Raw genomic sequence first — 22,854 nt, forward strand, 5'->3', positions numbered from 1 at the left:
CCAGGAAACAGCAGTAGAGGGGTACAGGAAATACATACGGGTTAATGGAACATGTTTTTCCTACAATGTAAAATTAACGTAAAATCTAGCAACTAAGCATTGAAACCTATTGAGAAAACTTGTCCCTCAAAATAATAGATTGTTACGGACAACAGTAGCTTTCACTACTGTTGCTTATGTTGTTTTCGTCTGATTTATGTGGGGAATGACTGTGGTTATGTATGAGTTCACTGTCTTCGTTAAGGTGTTTTTCTTTCCCGGTTCCTCTTTGTTGTACGTTTCCTGTAGCTTAAGCAGTTGCAGTGAAGCACTGAAAAGTTAGGAAATGTCATGTTATCTCTGTATCCTTAAGACAGCTTCTGTTTTCTGTTTAGAAGCGCTTCTGACTGTTGGAACCCCATTAGCCCACTTTCAAGGTGTGATCAAGATCCCACAAAACATGCCAGCCCTAAAATTATGCCATGAAACAATCCATTAACTTTGTTTGGCATTTAATTAAGCAGTTAATTTTGAGATTTTAGTTTATTAAAATACCTGACTATGAGAGATTCTACAGATGTGAGTGAAACTACTTTGCTTTGGTTCTGCAGTAAAAACAAAATAAAATTGCTTAGCATTATGGTTATAAGGGGAAATTCAGATTGTTAACCAATGATACAAATACATCTTTCAGTCCATAAAGTCTGAAACATGAATGTGTTTATGCCCTGAGTACATAGAGCCCAAATATAGGTAACCCATGTTAATTGTGCTTTACAGCTGCCATTTTTAGTGTAAGTGTACTCAGCTTCCCAGATGTGGTCCAGAGCAGAAACCACTGCTGGCTGAGCTGATAGGAACAGTTTTAAACAAAGAGTGAAAAGCGCTAGCTTTGCTCCTGAAGGAATCATCACAGTAGCCCTGCCAATAGTTGAGGAAGCAATGCTGATTTTGCTTCCTATTATACTGGCACAACTACATCTTGTCATCCCAGAAGCATTGCAGGCACAGCGAGTGCAAGGAATCCTGTGCTGTGCTGTGGCATCCATCTGCCTGAGCCGTACCGAGCCAGACCCAGCTCAGGGGGGTGCACAGCTCATGTTTGCTGAACCTTGAACACTGCCAATTCAGAACTGGAAGTTGGAGTCAACTTTTTGAACCTGTGTTCCTGTTCTGTACATGGCACAATATGTTTATGTGGATACTCAGTGTGAATATTATGAATGGGATCAAAGAGTATTAGTGAAACTTAGAGGAGTTTTGGGAAGAGGTTAAGAAATTTTATAAGTTACAATCAGTTGTTGCTCATTTAAAAGATGTTTTCAAAAATTCATGTGCCTGTGCATGCATGACTGATTTTTCTTCTTGTTTAATTCATATGGTTTTAATTTTTGTAATGCTTCACTAATTTCCTGCTTTACTAATAGTTTATAGTTTCATTTCCTTCCTTCCCCAGATGCCAGTACTGTCAGCTTCTTTACGTCCACCATCTACAGGGTCGATCAATGTGTGGCATATGCTGTGTGGCCAATTCTGACCCAAGTATGGGCATATTTCTTAGCCAGTGTATAAATAACAAGGCTGTATTAACTTGGGTCTCTTTCTTCTTCTAAAAGTAATGGAAATGCTTGTAAATCCATATATTTAACACACTTGCCTTTTGTCAAATTCAATTAAAATTGGTGGTGAGCTAGATTTAGTCCAATCACACCTTTTTTTTTTTTTTTTCCTTCTGGAAAGTTATTAAAATAGCTCAGTTCTTGGATTGGGAAGGAAACCCTCTCCATCACGGTGTGAACAGTGTAGTGTGTTGCTCTGCTGTGTGTTTGAGTTTCAGGTGCTGCATCAAAGGCTTTATATGTATTGTTCTTCCATCTCATGGCTTTCTGCTTCCTCCTTCCCCTTCACAACCAGCAAAGTAGTTGGAACCTATTAAATCTTAAGCCTAAGTTAACAATTTCACATCATGTCTTTCTACCTCTGTCAAGGAGAACGGTGTTTGGTATTGAGGGACTTGATTAAAAAATTCCTGATAAAACAAATACCAGACTTTCTAGACTTTTGTTGGTAAGATATTGGTGAGAGAGAGGATGAGGAGATAAAAACCTGAAGAGAAACCAACCAACAACAACCTTCTCAACTGAGTGTGGCTGTGGTTCCCAGTCTGTTCGTCCTGGATGCTTGCAGCTCAGCTAGTACAGCAAGTGGTGTGAACTCCTGTGAAGTTGAGGGGGATGGTGGTGAAATGTTTTGGTGGGAGTAAGGAGCACTACACAGAGCGCTGCAAGTGAGAGAAAGTGCTGTGTGCATGTGGTTTCTCTAAAAACCAAAATGCCTTTTTAAAATCTCTTCTAATAGCTGTTACTTAGTAGAGGTTCTGAGAAGGTTCTTGGTTCCAGTATGCTAATGCTCTTGTAAATTGGTGAGGCAAATGAGATCAGAAGAATTCTATCTAGAAACACCTTAGTGATACTTTCAGAATTGTAGAGTTTTGACGTTTTGACAAGAGAATATACTTTTACTTTCACAGATTAAGCTGCCGCCAATGATGGAAATCATAACGGCTGAACAGCTGATGGAATACTTAGGTTAGTAACTACAATAAATGATTTTTCAATTATAGATTATACTTTTTAGTGAGTGGTAATGTAGGGGGCCCATTTTATTTATTTACTATTTTATTCAGCTTTTCTTGAACGCATGCTTCAAGAAGACTACTTATGGTATTCAGTTGCTCATGCTTTTTCTTAATTGCTTGTGGAGGTTTTCTGTACTGCTTTCCTAAGTGGAGTCTAGTGATGCAGTTGGTATGGCTTAGTACACCAGGGCATTGGTAGATTTAAACTTATTCATGTCTCTTAAAATGTTGTTTTGTTACAGTTGACAGGATGTAAGTCAACTGTGCCTTTAATTGTCTGTAGTAACTAATCCTTGGTAGTATGACCCAATTAAAATAACAGGAAAAATCAATTTAGTTGTCACAGCGATTGGGGGCTCATTTGCAGGCACTACTCTGTTATCAGATTCAGTGCTCAGCAAAACTGCAGCTGTTTCCATCTGACAGATCTGTAACTTTGGTAGCCCTGAACGATCCAGGTGTTGAAAGTTCAGTTGCAGTAGTACTTAAGCGATGTGTACCATGGTTCTTTCCCTTGGTAGCCTAGCAAATATAAAATGTTTGAGCTAGGTTTGATTCTTCTTAAGCAGGATGAAAAAATTTCTTCTAATTGTATTTGTGACAGAATACTACCTGAAGTAACTACATAATCACAGTTGGCTAAACGTTTGTGTTCTTTCCTGGAGGCATATATTAGCTTCTGGAATTATCTTATTAAATTGATTAACGAAATTACCTGCTCAAATTATTTAGGTTCCTATTCAGTCAACAGTATTAGCAGTTGCCAAATGGTTCTTCTACAGCTTAAAAAAAAGAAAAAACCCTTCAACCACTTTGAACAGTCTTAACTTAGAAGGTGATAAATTAGGAAACCTGTAATGATATTTTTCTATGAGTAGAAACACACTTTGTAGGAATGGAGCAAGGGAATAAATATGAAAAGCATTGAAATAAAATCTCAAATTTGGGAGAGGCAGTTTATGGATACAAGTCACTAAAACAGTTATAAATCTTGAACTGCAGTGTGTTAACTGATTAATTACCTTTGTATTGTAGACACGGGTGGAATACAAACCTTTCAGAATTATTGGTGTATGGAAACATATGCCAAAATATTCATAGTATCAGTCAGGATAAGCAGTTGCATTTTTAAATTGTTATGCAATTACATATCTTTTTGTGACCAGTTTGACCTTTTTATACTTTTAAGTTGAGGCACAGAGGAAGGTAAATTTCTGAATAGTTAAGAGATTGGTGTGATACCCCAAGAGATTATGAAATGCTGCTTTAGTAACAACATCGGCTATTTGAATTTTATTCTTTAATTTGATCATACTGTATTTTTTATGCTCGTATTTTACTCCGTAATTGTAATTCAGGTTATAAAACAACCCAATCTCATACATTTGATAGAAAACTTCAGTGGTGGTATTTATGATCAGTCAGCTTCAATCAGAAGTGTTCATAGAAATGTTGAAGCCTTGAGCGTGCAATAAACTTAATTTTATTGTTGCTTTTTTTTAGGAGACTATATTCTTGATGCAAAACCTAAAGAGATATCTGAAATTCAGCGTCTAAATTATGAGCAGGTAAGGAGCTGCTCCTAAAATACAATGGCTTATGTCTGAAGGAGCTAAAACTTCTTTTCTCACCTAAGGCTTGTCATATTGTTAAAAACCAGAAGCATACAAATCATCATACTTAGTTTTTCCTTTTTTTTCTAGGCTTGATGTAGAGTATTATTGATAAATACTTGCTATTGGTGAAGGAAGACTTGGTATCTATTACAAACATGGTGGTTTTTTTTCTGTTTTCAATGAGTGTAATGAGAGAATTTTGTTTTTATTGAGGAATTATGACACAGAAGTACAGATCAAGTGTATAATAGAGTGGTTGCTCTTTGAAGTCTTTTATTAAGCATCCTTCAGTGTGCTGTGTTCTGTGATGCCTGCTAGACTTTCTCTGAGGATGTAAACTAAGCAAGAACGAGGTCTCTGTTCTGAAGTCATGATGGACAAAAAGAGGTTGATTCCATATTGTGAAAGGCAATGTTATTTGCACTGATCAGTGTTTTTATGTCATCACAGAACTGTCTATGTTAAAGATAGTGCTGTTAGTTTAGAAAAATATTGATGTAGTTTATGTTGTCTTGGAGTAGATCTTTCAAGCTCTGTCTGTGGTTACAGCTGGTTTTGATTACTCGTGGAAAAGTGATTCAAATTTATTATAGGAGTAAGGTTTCAAGCTAGTTCTATTCATTATGAGGTTGTTTTTTCTTGCTCTCATTCAGTGTTGAAAACCAAATCGATTTTCTTGGGATAGTTGAAATTAGAATCAAGACTGAATGTGGATTCTTTTAATAATAATCCAAAAAGACTTGTATGAAATTATATGAATTATTTTTGTAATAACAATCAGCTATATTTTTTCCACACAATTCTGTACTATAGAAGATTTTTGGTATAATCAGTTTATAGCAGGGTGATGGAAACTGTATACGTGGTTAAAAGTACAATCTCTGTGATTTTCCTGTGCTCAGACATAGGGGTTTACTATGTAGATGTCACAAACATTTTCCTTAAATATTTAACTGTACAATTTTAGATAACCTTTCTGTTCTAGGAGTGTTCTAAATGTAGATGTATGAGTGGTATCACGTGAGGGGGGGAAAAAGAAACTAATTAGGCAACTGGGTCTAAAAAAAATCAGTACATTTCAGAAGCATTGGAACTAAGTCTTGGTGTTAATCATAATTTTGTTTATCTTGTCACACAGTTAATATTCTTTGGCTAAAACAATGTATTTTCTTACACAAGAATGCAAGTAAATGTTTCGGACAGTTGGATTTGTAATGCTTGATTTTAGTATAATTTCAACATCATGACAAGACATTTATTTCAGCTGTGACACCTTTTTTTACTGTACTTGAGGCATTTAATTAAGTACTTGAATGAAAGCTGGATTAAAGAAAAAAGCACAAGTTCTAATGCACAACTTAAGAAGAGGTTGCCCAGGGAGATTATGGATCCTCCATTCTTGGAGATACTCAAAAGCCATGTGGACATGGCCTTGGGCAGTGGACTCTAGATGGCCCTGCTTGAGAAGGGGGGGTGGACCAGATGACTTCCAGAGGTCCCTTCTAAGCTCAGCAGTTCTGTGTATTTATATCCTTACTTATTTGCATTCATTTTCTTAGAAGCTTGTTGCTTTGAAGGTGTGGAAATAGCGGAAATAGAAATGATACTGTTCAAATTGTAGTGAGAAACTTCTGCAGCTTTCTGGGTGGTTTGATGTATTCCTGCTTTATTTACAAAGTAAACATTACAAAATAAAGGCAACTAAAGACTGTAGATGTATGATCTGAATGTGCCAATGGCTAGTGCTGGATTGCTATAGACTTTCTTCCTATTCATTTAGCAGAGTACGAGTACAGCATTATTTCTGCCAAGGCACCTCAGATAAGTTTTTATGATTTGATATCTGGACCCTACTAATGAAATGCACTTTTGAAGTCAGGTGGTTTGGTTTGTTATTATAATGATTAAAACTTTTAAAAAAATTTTAAAAGTCTGAGCTGGATCTTGAGTTACTTAAAAATCTTGCTAAATTCTCAATCTTGTGACATAGCAAAATTGTCAAAAGGATGAAGCAACATGTAGTGAAATAGTGGGAGCTGTTACCTTCCTGGTAATAGGAACTTTACATGACGGTGCAGTTACAGGGCTATAAGCTGTGAAACTCTCATTCACAGCAACCACTCTAAAGTGCAGATACTGGGTAATGATAGTTTATCAGCTTTTCTGTGTAAGTTTCAACTCTTGTGAGAGCTTCCCAGGTTTAAATCTGCTTAGTAATAAGGAAGTATGTCTGTTTATAAACTTTGGGACTTTTCAGAAGTTGCATCTAAACTGAAATTAGTCAGAGCAGGAACAAGCTTATTGTTCTACTGTCATTTTATTAAGAGAAAAAGTACATTTAAACTTGCATACCAGTAAGAGAAGAAGCTTAATTACTTTGGCTGAAGTGCTGAGGTTGGTGAACATAAAATTTTTGCTATATGCCTTAATGAAACCATGCTGTTGCATGTGTGAAGTGTTATGCAAACATCTGTAGGTGAGACTATTTTACATATATGTATCTGCTTACGCAATTTTTACGTAACAGTTTTGTTTCACAATTCTGTTGTGTGCTCAGAGATGTCTAAAACTTTTGAGATGTAGGTAACATTTGTCTTTGCAACAGATATAAAACTCTGCCTAGAATTGGATCATGAAGTATTGAATGATGTAGGTGCTTCACTTAGCGTTGTATGTTTTAACTGGTACATTCCTTACCAAGTTACCACATGCATAGACTGGTTTCTTAAACTGACTTCTTAAAAATACTAAGGTCTGCCTTATGCTCTGATATACAGGCTTGTGTTGGCATTCTGCTCTATTATTGTGTCCTGCAGCGCATTAGTGCTGTAGGAGTGAATGTTCAGTTTAATGTACTGGTTATGTTAATGTTCAGTGGATCCAATTATTTAATTTTCCTGCATTTCAGCAAGTTGCTTTTAATTTGATAAAATAACTCATCACTGTGTACCCCACTTACGCCTTGTTAGCCTACCTAGCTCTTTAATAGTTTTCTCATTATTCATCCTTTATAGTCAGTCATCCTTATTCTCAGGTTTCTTGTCTTCCCTTATTGATTCCACTAATTGTGGTTCCCGCCGTTAACTGTCACCATTAAAAGACAACACAGAGGCGACTGTCTCTAACAATGTGGTTTTAGTCTGTGAGTCTTTTCTGCCTCTGTCTCCTTTCCAATCTATATTTTTGGTTTTTATCATGCTTTTTTCCCTATTGTTGCAATCTTGAATTCCTCTTAAGCAACAGAATGTTGCAAAACTAAGCAAAAAAACCAAACCTGAAAACAAAAGCCACCAATAAAAAACCGAACAAGCAACATACAAAAAAGTGCCACAGTTTCCCTGAATCTTTTGCAAATACTGCAAATCCTTTCTGATGATACTGTTTGTGGACTTTTCTCACTTGGAAAATTTTTTCCTACATGTCAGTAAACTTAGTTGTCTGTTGTTTCAAGAGATTTGTCTCACAAAGCACTTTTTCTTTGGCTCACTTTTGCTTTATCTGATTGGATCTTAATAATGTGATAATTCCCTTCAGGATTCTGCTGGGTGCACTACTATAATAAATGCTACTTTCATGACTTGTTTCCACATTAGAATCTACAGGCCATTTAAAGGTATGCCGAGTACAAGATAGCAAAACTCTTTATAAACAAAAAAACCCCAGATTCTTCATTTTACCACTTCATTTTCACCACTTTCAGTACTGAACCCCCAAATTAGAGTTGGCAAGTAGATCTGTGTTAGGTCTGTTTTGTTCATTCATTGTGATGGAAAGTGCTTCAGGTTGACAGGACTTAAGAGGAGAAGAAACCTCAAGAGAGTCACTTAGAGTACCTTATAATCCAGTCCTTCCTGCAAATTTCTGGCTTGTGGCTATGGGAAATAGAGCTGAAAGAAATAGGAGCTGCCTAAAAAGCAGCTGATGAGTGCAGAAGAAGACTTCTCTGGAGTTCTTATTTTGCAGATCTCTTTTGGCACAATGAGAATGAATAATGTGAATATGCATTGAAACAGTTGTTTAGCTGATTTCCCCTTCTGTAAATTTTTAAAAAATGTTTAATTGATGAGTACTAAATGATGAAGGATTACAAGAGTAACTGTCAAGTGTACAAAGCGCTGTTTGGTCATCTGGGTTTTTTGTCTGTTTTTTTTTCTTCCTGCTGTCAGAATATGAGTGATGCGATGGCAATTCTCCATAAGTTACAGACGGGTCTGGATGTCAATGTGAAGTTTACAGGTGTACGAGTGTTTGAATACACACCTGAATGCATAGTGTTTGATCTTCTTGATATCCCCTTGTACCATGGATGGTTAGTGGACCCTCAGGTAACTTATATTCTGTTGGAATTACTGAAAAAAAAAAGTTATTCTGATTTTATTGAGGGGAGGGGGGATGTTTGAGAATTTTAACTGAGGTCAGGAATAATGATAGTGGTAATGGATTTTTTTAAATCTAGTCAGAAAAATTGGATTTTCTTCAGAGAGGAGTGAATACAGACTGTACATGTTTTAGTGTAATAACTTTGCAGAGACTAGGTTATAGTCAAGCTAACTTTCAAAACCTTCTATGCTGAATTCATGACCGTGTAGATTAGAATTGTTGTTCTGAGGGAGGTAGGAAGTTGCCAGATATGGTGTTCCAGTCATTGTTTCTGAGAGCTTGTTAGAGAACACTTGGAAGGAATACAAGGTTACCTTCCTCTTTTTTTTTTTTAATTCTGATTTACTAGTTGCTGCTTTTGAGAGCTGAGGATGTTAGAACCAGTTAGAGAACTGCATCTTTAACAAACACTTATTTTTAATGATATTATTTAATAAACAGTAAACTGGTACTGTTTCCTTAGGGGGGGAACTGGTGACTTTGCAGTAATCTGCCTTAGATTTTGTTTTTTCTTTTCATGCCTTGTTCATTAAAGCTGCTGTTCTCTTATCCCCTTGAACTTCCTCCCTCACCCAACTGAGCCAACTGATGCCCCATTCTCTTCTCCGTCTGCATTAGCAACAGCTTTTGATGTTTAACTTAAGGATTTTAAATGGGATCTGAGACAGCAAAATGTTTAAGAATCTGGGCTAAAACTTTTTGGCCTAGTACTTTTAGAGGGATAATGTCCTCTCTTTGTTGGAACTCTGTTTTCTTATGAAAAATTGCCATAGGCTTACAGTTGTGTTCTGTTCTTCGCAAAGGTAAGTTCTCTGTTTTGTGTGCTGTTCCTTCCTGCTCCAGGTTGCTGACATAGTAAAAGCGGTTGGTAACTGCAGTTATAATCAGCTAGTGGAGAAGATCATTTCTTGTAAACAGTCAGACAACAGTGAACTGGTTAGTGAAGGTGGGTGACTTTTTTTTTGCTTTATCAAAGTATCTGCCCTATCGAATCTTAGTTACGTGTTTTATATGTGGGTCTCTGTATGTAGAGATACAAGTGTGAAGAGCTGCATTCTGTCTGAACTGTGCTTGTCTTCTAAACTTCTCTGCAATTTCCTAACCAGGGATCAGCCTCATTCTCTTGGTCTATTAAATATACTTTTTTAAAAGCTGGAGAGAACTTCCTTTTATGGAGAGGTATTATGGGCAGCATTCAGATTGCAACTTGGCTATGTATTATCTCCTATAATTAGGATATGAATTATATACTACATCATGACAGGGAAAAAAAATCAGTAATATTAGAAGTGGATATAGCATTTCTGAACATGAGAGGGTTGCCTACAATGCTGAGGTTTTAGAACTTTCAGCTTGTTTTCCTGTTTCTGAATGTGTCCCGTTAGATTTGTGGCAATACAGGGGCAATACAGGAGATAGGATTTTTTCCAAATTACCATTGTAACCAGGTTTTACCTATTAGGAAGTATGTAATAGACACACATAACAGTATGTATTGCTTTTGTAGGATTTGTAGCTGAGCAATTTCTAAATAACACAGCTACACAGTTGACATACCATGGACTGTGTGAGTTGACTTCAGCTGTCCAGGAGGGAGAGCTTTGTGTGTTCTTCAGGAACAACCATTTTAGCACCATGACCAAATACAAGGTATATTCAACATTTTTGTCTTTACTCTTGCGGTTTGCATTCTCATTTCAGAGCAAATCTTGGTTTTCCCCTGTCTTGAAGTAGAAATAAATTCCAGTTTGTTGTTATATGTAAGTACAGTGTATTGGTCTGTAGCAAATGTGACTTGTGAATTAATTGATTACCGTGTGTTAGCTATTAGGATCCATTATTACTTTAAATCTTCTTGTAGCTCTTCCCTTTATGTTCAGTTTGCTCCCTGTGTAAACTCCCTTTGTAGTTATGTATAATGACATACATTTCTTACATGGATTGAATTTACTCATGGTTTATGATTTGCAATGATAATGTTATTTAATTTATTTTAATTTCTTGTTTCTGAGGATAGAAAGCTTTGCTTTACACTTGGGCCGGTAGATGAGTAGCTTCATCACAGTGTTAAAAATACCAAACATTTGGAGAAGTTGAGATGAGCTACAATATTGGTTCCCTTTGTTAGGGAAGAGATTATTTTTTTGAATCTTAAACTGGGGAAGCAAGACAGTGAGCACTGTGAAGGGAGTATTCCAGGATGTGAAAAGCAAGTGGCAACTTGATTAATGCTTTTGGGACTCCTCCTGTGGGATGGAGAATCTGGCATGGCAAGTTGACTGTCATTTATGGAGCATCTTCGTTCTAACACAACTTTGCCTTTCGTAAGATGATAGTGTATTTTTATGTATCTGACTTGGGTAGAAAGGGGCACAGTCAAATTGTCTCCTAAGTTTTAGTAATTCCCATTTTTCCAGTGATAAATGTTAATACTTTGAAATAAACTTTTAATTGACTTGCAATGTCAAATCATCCTTAGTTAGACATTTCTCTCAAACATATGTATGAGGTTTTACCTTTGTATAAAACTCTTGATATTATATTTTTGTTATCTGTTATTTAATAAGACTTTAACTTTGTGTACACTTGCATTTATGAATAATAGTAATAAAAGCAAAAAAAGTGTGTAACATACAAAAACATTCAGGAAAACTGTTTTTGCCATCTACTATATTGTAATGTCATATATCTCGTGTGAATGACAGTAACTTTTCCATTTGGCAGTACTAGTCCTTTTTTTCTCCCCCTGTTAATTTTGATTGTCAGTGCTTATCTTTGACATTTTGAGTAACTACTCAGCTAAAACTCTGAATAGTCCTGATAAATGATGATTCACTCTACAAACAGGTAACACAATTGGTTTCCTAATAGCTTCTTAGAGCACATCTAACATTTGTTTTCAATCTATGTACAATGATATTCTCTTAAAGCAGTAGGACAGGTAAAAGGATCTTCCCTTCTCCATTTAAAAACAAATAAACAAAAATGTATTTGTGAATGGTCAAAACTATAACTGTTGTATTTCCTGATTTATGTCACAATTTTAAGAAGTATAGTTTTGCTTCTCTCCATTTTCCTAAATTTAGCTCTTCCAATATTTGGTAGTAGTTTGTCATATAAGCCCATACATTGTTTTATGGTTGCTTTCGTTATGGGGGTGGGGACATGGACAAATGGGTGATGGACCATCTCAAAGCAATTTGGTTTTAAAAAGAAAATACTAAGTAGAAATACAGATGTACTTTCTGGGTACAAACGGTACCTAAAGGTGCAGAAAACCTTTAACCTTTTTTACTTTGAAGGATATTCCAGATAAAATACTTAAATCCTCCTGGAAATAATTTATTTTTGTCTATTAAAACTTCTAAAAAATAAGACATTCTTTGTATTAAATACAGTCAACGAGTATCACTTTGAACTTGTGAGTTATGACTACAGAATTTGTAGAATGTAGACTGTCTTCTGCGGCCCAGTATTTAAAGGCCAAAACTTGGTGTGCGTTTGTCAGCACTTTATCAGCTTCCTACTTGTAGGCATCTACTTCTAAGTTGAGACCATTTTCCTTAAAGAAATAAAATGCAACACTTCAATGAGTTAAATATCCTTAACCAATATTAATAATACAGAACAGGTTAAGGCAGTGAGTAAAAACCTGTGTTTGAATTTTGACTGTAAGAACTAAATCCAAGTGCTATGAAATACTGAGTTAAAATACTTGAAGGATAGTATTATTTGTTAGTTGTGTATTTAAGCTTTACTGCTTCTAATTCACTATGGTTTTAATCTTGTCCTTGTCTTAGACTTCTGAAATGCTAAGTTTTGGCATGTGGGCCATTATTCTTGTGTTTCATAGTCATTATGGTTACCTCACTTGCAGCTAGTGTTCAGTTTCCATGTTCCCTACAGGCTTTTAGTTCCTGCGGTTGTCACTTTTAAACAGTGTTGTTCGTTTTGCCTTGGATTTGTCGTGAGTGGTACGTTACAGAATTTGAGATATCAAGAAACATTTTTAATAAAGAAAGAATATCTTTATTTTTAAAAGTCAGCCATAACCATTCTGTCTGTTTCTAAACTACCTAGCTATTTGCAGTAGCTATATAAGTAGGCATTCTTTCACAGAATCATAGAATTGTTTTGGTTGGAAAAGACCTTTAAGATCATCAGGTCCAATCATTGTCCTAACACTACCAAGCCCACCACTAAACCATGTCCCACATCTGCATGACTTTTGAACACCTCCAGGGATGGCGACTCCACCACCTCCCTGGGCAGCCTGTTCCAATGTCTGACCACTCTTTCAGTACAGAAATTTTTCCTAATACCCAATCTACATCTCCCCTGGCACAACTTGAGGCCACTACTTCTTGTCTTGTCATTAGTTACTTGGGAGAAGAGACCAACACCGGCCTCACTACAACTTGGTACTTGTAGAAAGCAATAAGGTCTCCTCTCAGCCTTCTCTTCACTAGGCTAAACAATCCCAGTTCTCTCAGGTGCTCCTCATAAGACATGTTTTCCAGACCGCTCACCAGCTTCATTGCCCTTCTCTGGACCTGCTCCAGGACCTCAACCTCTTTCCTATACTGTGGCACCCAAAACCGGACACAGTACTCGAGCTGTGGTCTCACCAGTGCTGGGTACAGGGGCAAATCCCTGCCCTACTCCTGCTGGCCACACTGTTTCTGACACAAGCCAGGATGCTGTTGGCTGCCTTGGCCACCTGGGCACACTGCTGGCTCATGTTCAGCTGGCTGTTGACCAGCACCCCCAGGTCCTTGTCCGTTGAGCAGCTTCCCAGCCACTCACCCCCAAGCCTGTAGCGCTGCTGGGGGTTGTGACTCAAGTGCAGGACCTGACACTTGGCCTTGTTAAACCTCATACAGTTGGCTTCAGCCCATCGATCCAGCCTGTCTAGATCCATCTATAGAGCCTTCCTACCCTCAAGCAGCTTGACACTCCGCTTAATTTTGTCATCTGTAAACTTGCTGAGGGTGCACTTGATCCCCTCATCCAGGTCGCTGATAAAGATATTAAACAAGACCGGCCCCAAAACTGAGCCCAGGGAACGCCGCCTGTGACTGGCTGCCAACTGGATTTAACTCCATTTACCATGACTCTCTGGGCTCAGCCATCCAGCCAGTCTCCAACCCAGCAAAGAGCACACCTGTCTAGGCCATGAGCCACCAGCTTGTCCGATGGATGCTGTGGGAGACTGTGTCAAATGCCTTACTGAAGTCCAGGCAGATGACATCCACAGCCTTCCCCTCACCGACTAGGAGGGTCACCTGGTCATAGAAGGAGATCAGGTTGGTCAAACAGGACCTGCCTTTCATGAACCCATGCTGGCTGGGCCTGATCCCCTGGATGTCCTGCACTTGCTGTGTGAGTGTACCCAAGACGAAGCGCTCCATAACCTTCCCTGGCCCCGAGGTCAGGCTGACAGGCCTATAGTTCCCCAGATCCTCCTTCCAGCCCTTCTTGTAGACGGGCGTCACGTTGGCAAGCCTCCAGTTTTCCGGTACTGCTCCCGTTAACCAGGATTGCTGATAAATGTCAGAAATAGACTTGGCTTGGGCTTTTAGCCAAGATTAACTATCCAAAAAATATTTGGACCTCTAGGATAGTCATAGGAGTGCCAAATGCATTGTTGTCACAGAGTTGAGATTTTTCGGCTACTTTACTCTTTCCTTTTACTAGGTTTAATGCTAGCTCTGCAGTTCTTAATGGAGTTTCTTTTACTTCGTGGCTTAAGCAGTATTCAGCAGTAGCTGGACTATGGAGAAATGTCCATCAATTAGGAAAACTGAAGGCACAACACATGCCAGAGAAAATTAAGGTGTAGAACTTTTAGGGCAAGATCTATGCAATTTGTTTGTCTTTCTCTAATGCTGCCCTTCCCTCTTCCCCCTCCAAACCAATAGATGGAAACATACAAACAAAACACTTGTGAAGAAAACAAAAGGGAATTATAGGTGTAATAGCAGTTATAGATGTATAATGGAACTTGTGTGGCTTTAGAAACATTTACGCTTTGAATAATTGGCAAGAATTTATAATGAAATTCCCTTAGAGACATTAGTCTGGTTAAGTATTATTCTAATGAATCTAATACTTAAACGTTTATTTGGAAGCTTTCATGTGCAGCTAATACGGTGACTGGTACACTGGGGATATTTCTTAAATTCAGTGGGTTTTTTTGAGGCCGATATTTTAGTTAAAGGACTTGGATTTTAGTGTGTTACATTTCAAAGAAAGTAGAATGTAGGTTGATCTTAACTGTACTTACTGGAAGAAGGAAGAAAAACAGATCGCTAAGCTTTTTCAAATGAAATACAGAAACCTGTTCTAAGTTCTCATAGGTGCTTATCTTTTCTAGGATCAGCTTTAGAATTAAGGAATACTTTAAGAAAAAGAAATACTTGGTGATATTGAAATAATTTAAAAAGCAAAATTCGTAAATTTGAGGCATTTTGAAGTTTAGCATACCAGCTTATCTAGTAAAATAGACAAACCCTTAAAGTCTTAATTCTGCTCTATATTGGTGCCACATACTGTGATTGAGCCATTTGTAATATTGGTAGTGCTTTGGTGAATGGATTAGGTTTTTTAAGTTCTATTAGAATGCTTTCCACATCCCATCTGGTGAGCTTATGTTAGAGATAATAGATATCATATATGTGTTTACCTGTCATTCCTTAATAAGGGATATTCTTGTGGATATTTTAGAGCAGAAATGGGAGAGGTGAAGACTGGTAACGTCCTTTGTGCATGTAATTTGAACTTTCTGAGGTTTAAGTCTTTATTACAAAGAGTTTGCAGTATTTATTATTTGACACACAGTATCAGTTTAAAAGTAGAAGATTAACTAACAGTGACAACACTTTACCCAATTATGCTGAGTTTAGAGTAGCTTTCCACTGACAGATCAAAGGATATTTACCTTGCTTTTGGATTGCATATCTTAGAGGGCTGTTTTACTGAAGTGAGAGTTATGTGGAAGTGTGAATAAACAGTGCAGTGTTCTGAATTCCTACATTTTTGCTCTGAAAACTTTTTTGTAGGTTGCTGTTGAAGATGATGCATGGTGGCAAGAACTCCTTCGGAACATTGGGCACACTTGTGCCCAGCTAGTATGTTTGTTACACTGGTTAATCTACTCATACTTCCTTTGTGGCCAGTGTTTCTATTGACTCCAAGATTTTTTTAAATTTTTTTTTTTTCATGGATAGTAAAGGAACTTGTAAGGAACGGAACTGGAGTGTCACATCGCAAATGTAGCTTACTTTTTAGTATTTTTTTAATTGTTACTAAATAATAAAATAGGTGGGGTTTTTTTAGTACTCTTGAGTGCTTCTTGCAAGATCAGAAATAGAATGGTTATGAACATACAGCAACATTATGAATACCTGGTGTAGATTAGGGAGGTATCATTACTGTTATATACTGTAGGCCAAAGCTTGCTGCTAGCAGCTATTTCTACACTAGTTATGGGGATGAAGATGATACTTCAGGCTTTGAGCTGGATAATAATAGATTACAAGTTGTATTAGAACACTTTAAAAAATGCTTATTATCTAAAAAAGAGTATTTGACTTCTGAACAAGAGAAAAAGCAAAAGGGGGAAAACTTTCTAGTTTGCTGTCACTGTTTTTGAAAATATTTATTACTGTTTTGAAATGCTCCAGTTGAATTTAATATATTGACACTTCTAAAAGGTTAATCTTCAGGCAGGTAACTATTGTGCCATTTTTACGTATCTTCCAAATTCCTGACTCTGGGAGTAAGAGTTAAATGGAAAGGGCTCATTTGATAATAATTTTTCATTTTTGGATACAGCATTCACTTTAAAATCTTGGAAGTTGATGGGTAAAGTAACAATAGTAGAAGAGTGGCAGTGATTTTTTTTTTTTCAGAAATTACTGTGACAAGTCTTGAAGTAATCTTCCTCTAAAGACTTAAGTGTTGTTTTCTTTAAAGCTGCTGAGTTGATATCGCAGTGTAACTGTGAAGATTCACAGATTGCATTTCAGAATAGACCATCAGTTCAAGTATAATTTGTTTGCTCAGTTTATATTAATATAGTCTATTCCTTTTCTGAAAATTGAATGAAAGTTGCATAATTAAATATTTTGACATTTCTGATTTGAAAGAAGTTTGAGTATTAGGATCACGTTTGTTTCTAGCAAAATTGTGACGTATTTCTTAAAATTTCATTATTGCATCTGAAAAAGCAACTGTGGCAATTCTGTAATATATTAGACATCTGCCCAAGTATGGTGAGCATGCGTTAATAATGGCAGGTATTAGATTCTCAATCTCTTTCACTATTATCTGTCCATTTGCCCAAGTAGTCGCTTATTCTCCTTCCTGACCCTTTAGTTGCATATTAATAGTCTTGGCTGATGTGATATACAGTAGTCATTTTCAGCAGTTAAAGATGTGATTTTTTTTTTTGCCTTTGCTTTTCATTACACAGATAATAAATACATCAAATGATTATTCCCTAGATCAAGGAAAAACAGGACTGTAAAGAGGGGATCAGTTTGGTAAGAATACCTTAGTTCAGTTGGAACGTTTTGCACACTGATGTGACTGTAATACAACCTCTTTTCTTTACTGAAAAGTAACAAGGCACCTGTTTGGATTTTTAAGTATGTGTGTTGCAATTGTGTTTTCTGGTTTATAAATGCTGGGTTTCCGTTTCAGAACTCAACACAGACTTTTATTCAAACACAAAGTATATTTCATGGCAATAAGTGCACTTTTTCCTTGAGCATTTAAGATGATGTCCGAATTTGGCATAGTAGAGGCAACATATATAACTACTTAAAAATATGTTTAAATATTTTTACATTTTTTAGTAAGTGTACAGTTTTTATTCTGAGGGTTGTTGTTGAATCCAATGGTGTATACTTTTAAAAAAATGTCTTGATTTGCTTTAGCAGGTAAAACATTCAGGTAGATTAGACTAATCTCAACATAATAGCACTCATTCATATCAACATAAAACACCTTCATAAAAACAAAGGGGTCTGATCCAAAGTCCAAGAGAACATTTACATAAAGGATAAGGCTTAAAATGTTCGTCTTTACTCTGTGAAGCTATTGGACAGGTGTTTGGTTTTTCTTTTCAGTTTTCTAAACTGCTGGAAACTTGGTAATTGGCATGAGAACAAGTAGTTTAAAAGCATTAATTTTAACTATTTAATCTGGTTGTGAAATTAACCCAGGAAAGGAGGTCCTGTAACCAGTTACATCACCTGCAGCCTGCATCTGTTTATGTTTCAGAGAGTTTTTAGTGCAAACCAGAAGAGTAAGAGATCATTTTTCAGGAGAATAATCTTGCTTTTATACTTAGTTTTATTTCCAGTTTTTTATATGTGAAACTATAAAATCTGGGCATTGGTCTACAGTATCTAGATATTGATTCTCAGGATAAACAATTATTCATAACTTTATTGTAGGCTGTTTACCTTAACAGTTATGCACTTGAGACTTTGTTTTATTGTTTTATTTCCTATTGACAACAGTTATGATAGATATTATTGCTGTATATTATGTGCTGGTATTTTGGGGGGCAGTGTAAACCCATGAAGCTGTGTATTTATTAAAAAAAAACCCCACATTTAAAAATAAACCTAAAAGAAAACCTCGTAATACTTTAGAAACGTCCAGTTAAGATTTTATTAATTCTTCACACATTTATCTTGTGAAGTACGGTATTGTTCTTGGCAAGGTGTGCTGGCAAAGCATATTTATGTACGTTTATTAGCTTAATGGCATGCCCTTGGTGTGCTGATCATCCTGGTTTAGCTTTAACCCTGACTAGAAACCAAATGTGTAATCAGGACCATGATCTATTAAGTAGAAAACTCATTCCAATTCTTACCTTTTTTCAAGCCTCCTTCCAAATTTTTTAGTGAAGTGTAGAATTATTTAGTTACACTGAGTAATTCTTACTGATTCTGTCACTATGTGCCTTCTTTCCCTTTTCCTTGTGTGTTGCACTGAGTGGTGCTGCAGGGTAGAAACTTTGTTTGGGAGGCTGCAAACGTGCTGTAAAACTACTGGGTGCAGCAAGTCAGAAATCCCGGTGTTATACTGGTTGTATATCACTATCTCTTAGCAGCTGGACTGATCTTGTGGTCTAGTAAGTGCTGGAGAATGGTGGCTGGCTCGTTCCTGGCACCCGGCATGTTGTTACTCAGCGCAGCTCAAATTTGCAGGCAGCGTGAAGGTCATATGGTAACGAGTTTTCTCATGTGATAAAATCCCTTCAGTGGAATTTGGGTGTGCCAGTGAAGGCTGTGAGCCTTTAGGATTGGGAAGAGAACATGCATGGCATTAAAACGGTGCCTGTAAAACCAGTCTGTAGATGGGGCCTCTGTTTGCTTGTTGCAAGCAGCAGGAACAAAACCACAGAAGTTCTAGTCGTATCTGTAGAGACAAGTAGCTACCTTATACCTGATACAAAAAGAGCTGACTCCTCTTAGTTTGTATATGAAATGGAAAGTTGTCCAATTATTACCAAAAGTGACATGAATATTAGCAATATTATGGGGGTCCTTGGGAATCTGTTTGGGTTTTTTGACAAATTCTGTTAAATTATACTGGTATGAAGTAGAGGTCAGAGCCCTGGATTAAAAAAAAAAGACAGATGATCTGTGCTTTCCCATTGTTCTTTCATTCCCCTAAAGTGCAAAGGAACTGTCTCTTCACAAGTGCTACGGAGCCTGTGTGTGTTGGTTTGCTAGGGTTTGCTGGAGTGAAGCAATGTGGGGTTTAAACTCTGCAATTGGTATTGGAATTGGAATGGTATTGTTGAGGTAATGTGGTGGTACGTAATGCAGTTTATTGCCTTTCCTCAGGGAGCTGTATTGCAACGTCCTTTGGGTTTTTTTTACTCTGACGTTTTTAAAATGAGTGCTCAGGTATAGTTCAACTGAGGAAGACTTAAAAACAGAAAGTAAGAATATGAATTGTATTTACAGTTGAAACAGTTCACTGTTTCAAACAAGTGTTAGCTTTAAAATATCTTTCAGTGACAGAGACTAGATCCTAATCCCATAAAGGTGATTATAGACTTTAATATTTGTGCATGGAAAGTTCAGCTTACACAGTTGGGAGGTTATGAAAGCGTTAACATTTTCCTATTTTGGTATTATTATTAAGCTACACTGTTTGAGCTGTTTAAAAAGTAATTCAAAATGTGTGGCATAGTAATAGAGGAAAACTTGACCCCTCCTTTTTTTCAGTTTAGGTCTTGTTTGAATCAACGTGCTAGTCAAAATGAAATTTAAAAGGTTCAAATATACTTACCTTAAAGATTCTGTGATGATTTTTTAACTTTTTTTTTAAAGACTTCTTATATATATATATATAAGATGCTGTGAAATAGGTATCCTGTGCAAATTAGAAATGCTGTGACATTCTTTCCTTTTTTTTTCTTCAGGTGACTTTTAATCATCAGAAGTAGTTTTAATTTATTTTTATCTATTAATTTTATTTCAATATATTAATATAAATTAACGTTATGTTAGCATTAATATAAATCAATATTAATATTTTGTTTATTAAAAATTCAGGGTTTAGGCAGATTTCAGAGGGAAAGATGATTCCTTAGATCATGTTATGTGATCAGACTTGTTGCTGACAGTTGTGTTTATGTGTGTAAGCCCACCTGTGCTGGGGTAACTGCCATTCCAAAGCTTGAACATACAGTGGTGTCTTTTGTGGGGTTTTTTGCCGGGTGATATTAGGTAATATTAACACAATTGCTGCATGTGAATCTTCAAATATTATTTTTGTATGACCTACCAGCTGCAGAAGGGATGGCTGTCAGCTCAGTAGGATTGAAGACATCTGATTTCAATTTCAGCATCTCTTACAGACAGTCTTTTAATGGCCTGATAGAAGTCAGCGAGCTGGTTCTGTGCTTGTTGAATTGGGCCAGTGTTTTCTTTTTATGCCTGTTAACATCTGAAATCATTAGGACAGGAACTGCCTCTTGTGTTTTGGTCCATCTTTAGCACAGTGGTCTTTCGAGAACCCTTTGTGTGCTGCTGTGATACAAACAGCAAATTTTTGTGGATATCGCAATAAACAACATTGGTTCCTACAGCTAAAACACTGCAACAAGTTTTGCGTTGAATATCTTGATTTGGTGCATTCAGTAATACTAATGGAAGCTTCAGTTTTCATGTGGTGTGTATGGTTAGTAATCTTGCTTTGGAGTATAATTCTAAAAGCATTATAAAAAGGGAAGGGTAAGGTTAAAATCTAATTTAAATTGAAGTGTAAACAGGGATTTTTGTACTGCTTTGCTGTCCCTCACACGTCATCTCCTTTTACTTGAGGCCTGCTTCTGTAATTTCCCTTTGATTTCAGCTCCTCTCCCATTCTTTCACCCTAAGCTTGCATTTCATCCTACTTTGGCTTCTGGACTTGTTAGTATTGTCTCTTTCACTCCCAGACCAGCCCATTTTATAATTTCAGAGCTTGCAGTCGAGAAATTTTGCCTTTTGGAACTGTAAAAAGGCTAAAATCCAATAAAAGCAGTTATTGATGACAAATGATAGCAAGAATCTTAAATTTAGTTGGCTTTTTTTTTTCAATTGAACTAAACATCAAATTGTATCAAACCCCATTATAAAAAGTGAAGTCTGAGATGTGGTCGTTTTGAGGTAATGCCTCTTGGATTTTTTTGAAAGATCACCTTTGTCTCCAGATCTTGCCTTTGGAATTTAATGTGATTTGTCTTGGGATTTAAAGCTTATGTTGCCAGTCTTATACATCTTAGGTGTGTTTCCAAGGAGTTACCAAGGTATATAGTCATGTTTTGTATTTTTTAGTCAATATGAACTTTCATTAATAATGAAGAATTATGAGATGGAGTACAGAAATTAAGTGTGGCTGTTACTTTAGCCATGAATTACTAGTATCTGGTGTTTTAATGCTGTATACAGATTCATTTCCATTTTAAGCTTGCTAAAAAATCTAAATGAATGTTTTACTGGAATGCAACAGTTGTATTAGCTGATCATTCCAGCTAACTATATCAGATTGTAAAAATCCCAATTTTTTTTAGCTTTACAAGTGTTCTTTATTCTTCTGCATAGGGTCAGCTTTACCTGCTGGTGACAGACCAGGGCTTTCTTACAGAAGAGAAGGTTGTCTGGGAGAGCTTACACAATGTGGATGGCGATGGGAATTTCTGTGATTCTGAATTCCACCTGCGGCCTCCATCGGACCCTGAAACTGTCTACAGAGGGCAGCAGGATCAAATAGATCAAGTACTGGATTTCTGCCTTTCTGTTGTATTTTTCTGCTTGCTGGTGACTACATATAACAAATAGTAGTTATTCATAGTCACATAGGTATACTTACACACGTGTACGTGTGTGTAGCCATGCATATATAGGACTATAAAAAAATTTGTTAGCTACTTAGGTTGGGGTTCTCAGAAGTGCTACTTCGAAGTATTAGCATGACTTTAAGAGAGGAAGAGTAAGACCAACCATTAATAGTTTGGAAAATCTGATTTTATTGTCTCAGAATCCACTTCTGCAGAGAACTTAAGCAAAATGTCGCATCTGCCTTGTGTATGGAAACAGAAACAGCACTGTGATGCTTCTGCCCTGTAACAAATCCATTTCAGCTCATCACTATGTCATAACTGAACTTTGCCTTCCGATGTCTGCTCTGCTGAATGTAGGACAAAGACCCTAGCAGATCGTGCGTGATGGAGGCTATTTGTTAATCTTGACCATATACAAGTTTCTAGAAGTTGTGTCTGAGACAGGACTTACTTGTACCAGTTAATGCATAAGCACATAGCAAGACCAAGCTTCTTGAAAATCTTAGTTTCTGAACATGCAAAATAAGGTTATCTTTATAATAATTACCATTGATGATTCTTACATACTGGGGAAAAAATGAAAAAGCAGATGCTTTTTAACAAATTCAAGCACTGTATCTCTCTTGTAGAATAAAGAATCTGGCAGAAGTAATAGGGCTATACTAATATCTTGAGTTGCTGTCTGTTTGGATATATCCCAAACTACCTTTTGATTATTTTCTCATCTATTTAGGAGTTGGTGTTCCTTGTCAATGTGCTCTCAACATTGTTCAGTAGAGGGCGGGCAGGTACTCTGTCACACATAGCCAGGGTGTTCCTTAGAAATAGCAAATTACAAAGCCTTTACTCCTACCTAGAACTGATAAGAGCTGATACTCTTTCTT

At 36.7% G+C, this 22,854-nt stretch overlaps 1 protein-coding gene across 1 annotated transcript in view; it reads left to right on the forward strand.

The window, feature by feature from the left end:
- The window catches only part of MINDY2 (MINDY lysine 48 deubiquitinase 2), a 34,230-nt gene that overhangs the window by 5,875 nt on the left and 5,501 nt on the right, over positions 1-22,854 (forward strand). Inside the window, exons 2-7 of the mRNA XM_086471846.1 lie at positions 2,510-2,567; positions 4,121-4,185; positions 8,400-8,558; positions 9,457-9,559; positions 10,121-10,263; positions 21,732-21,905. Of these exons, the coding sequence (XP_086327972.1) occupies positions 2,510-2,567; positions 4,121-4,185; positions 8,400-8,558; positions 9,457-9,559; positions 10,121-10,263; positions 21,732-21,905 (702 nt within the window). The remainder of the gene's footprint in view (positions 1-2,509; positions 2,568-4,120; positions 4,186-8,399; positions 8,559-9,456; positions 9,560-10,120; positions 10,264-21,731; positions 21,906-22,854) is intronic.

The sequence above is a fragment of the Leptosomus discolor genome, chromosome 11 (assembly GCF_034619465.1).
Source record: "Leptosomus discolor isolate bLepDis1 chromosome 11, bLepDis1.hap2, whole genome shotgun sequence".
Classification (NCBI taxonomy): domain Eukaryota; kingdom Metazoa; phylum Chordata; class Aves; order Leptosomiformes; family Leptosomidae; genus Leptosomus; species Leptosomus discolor.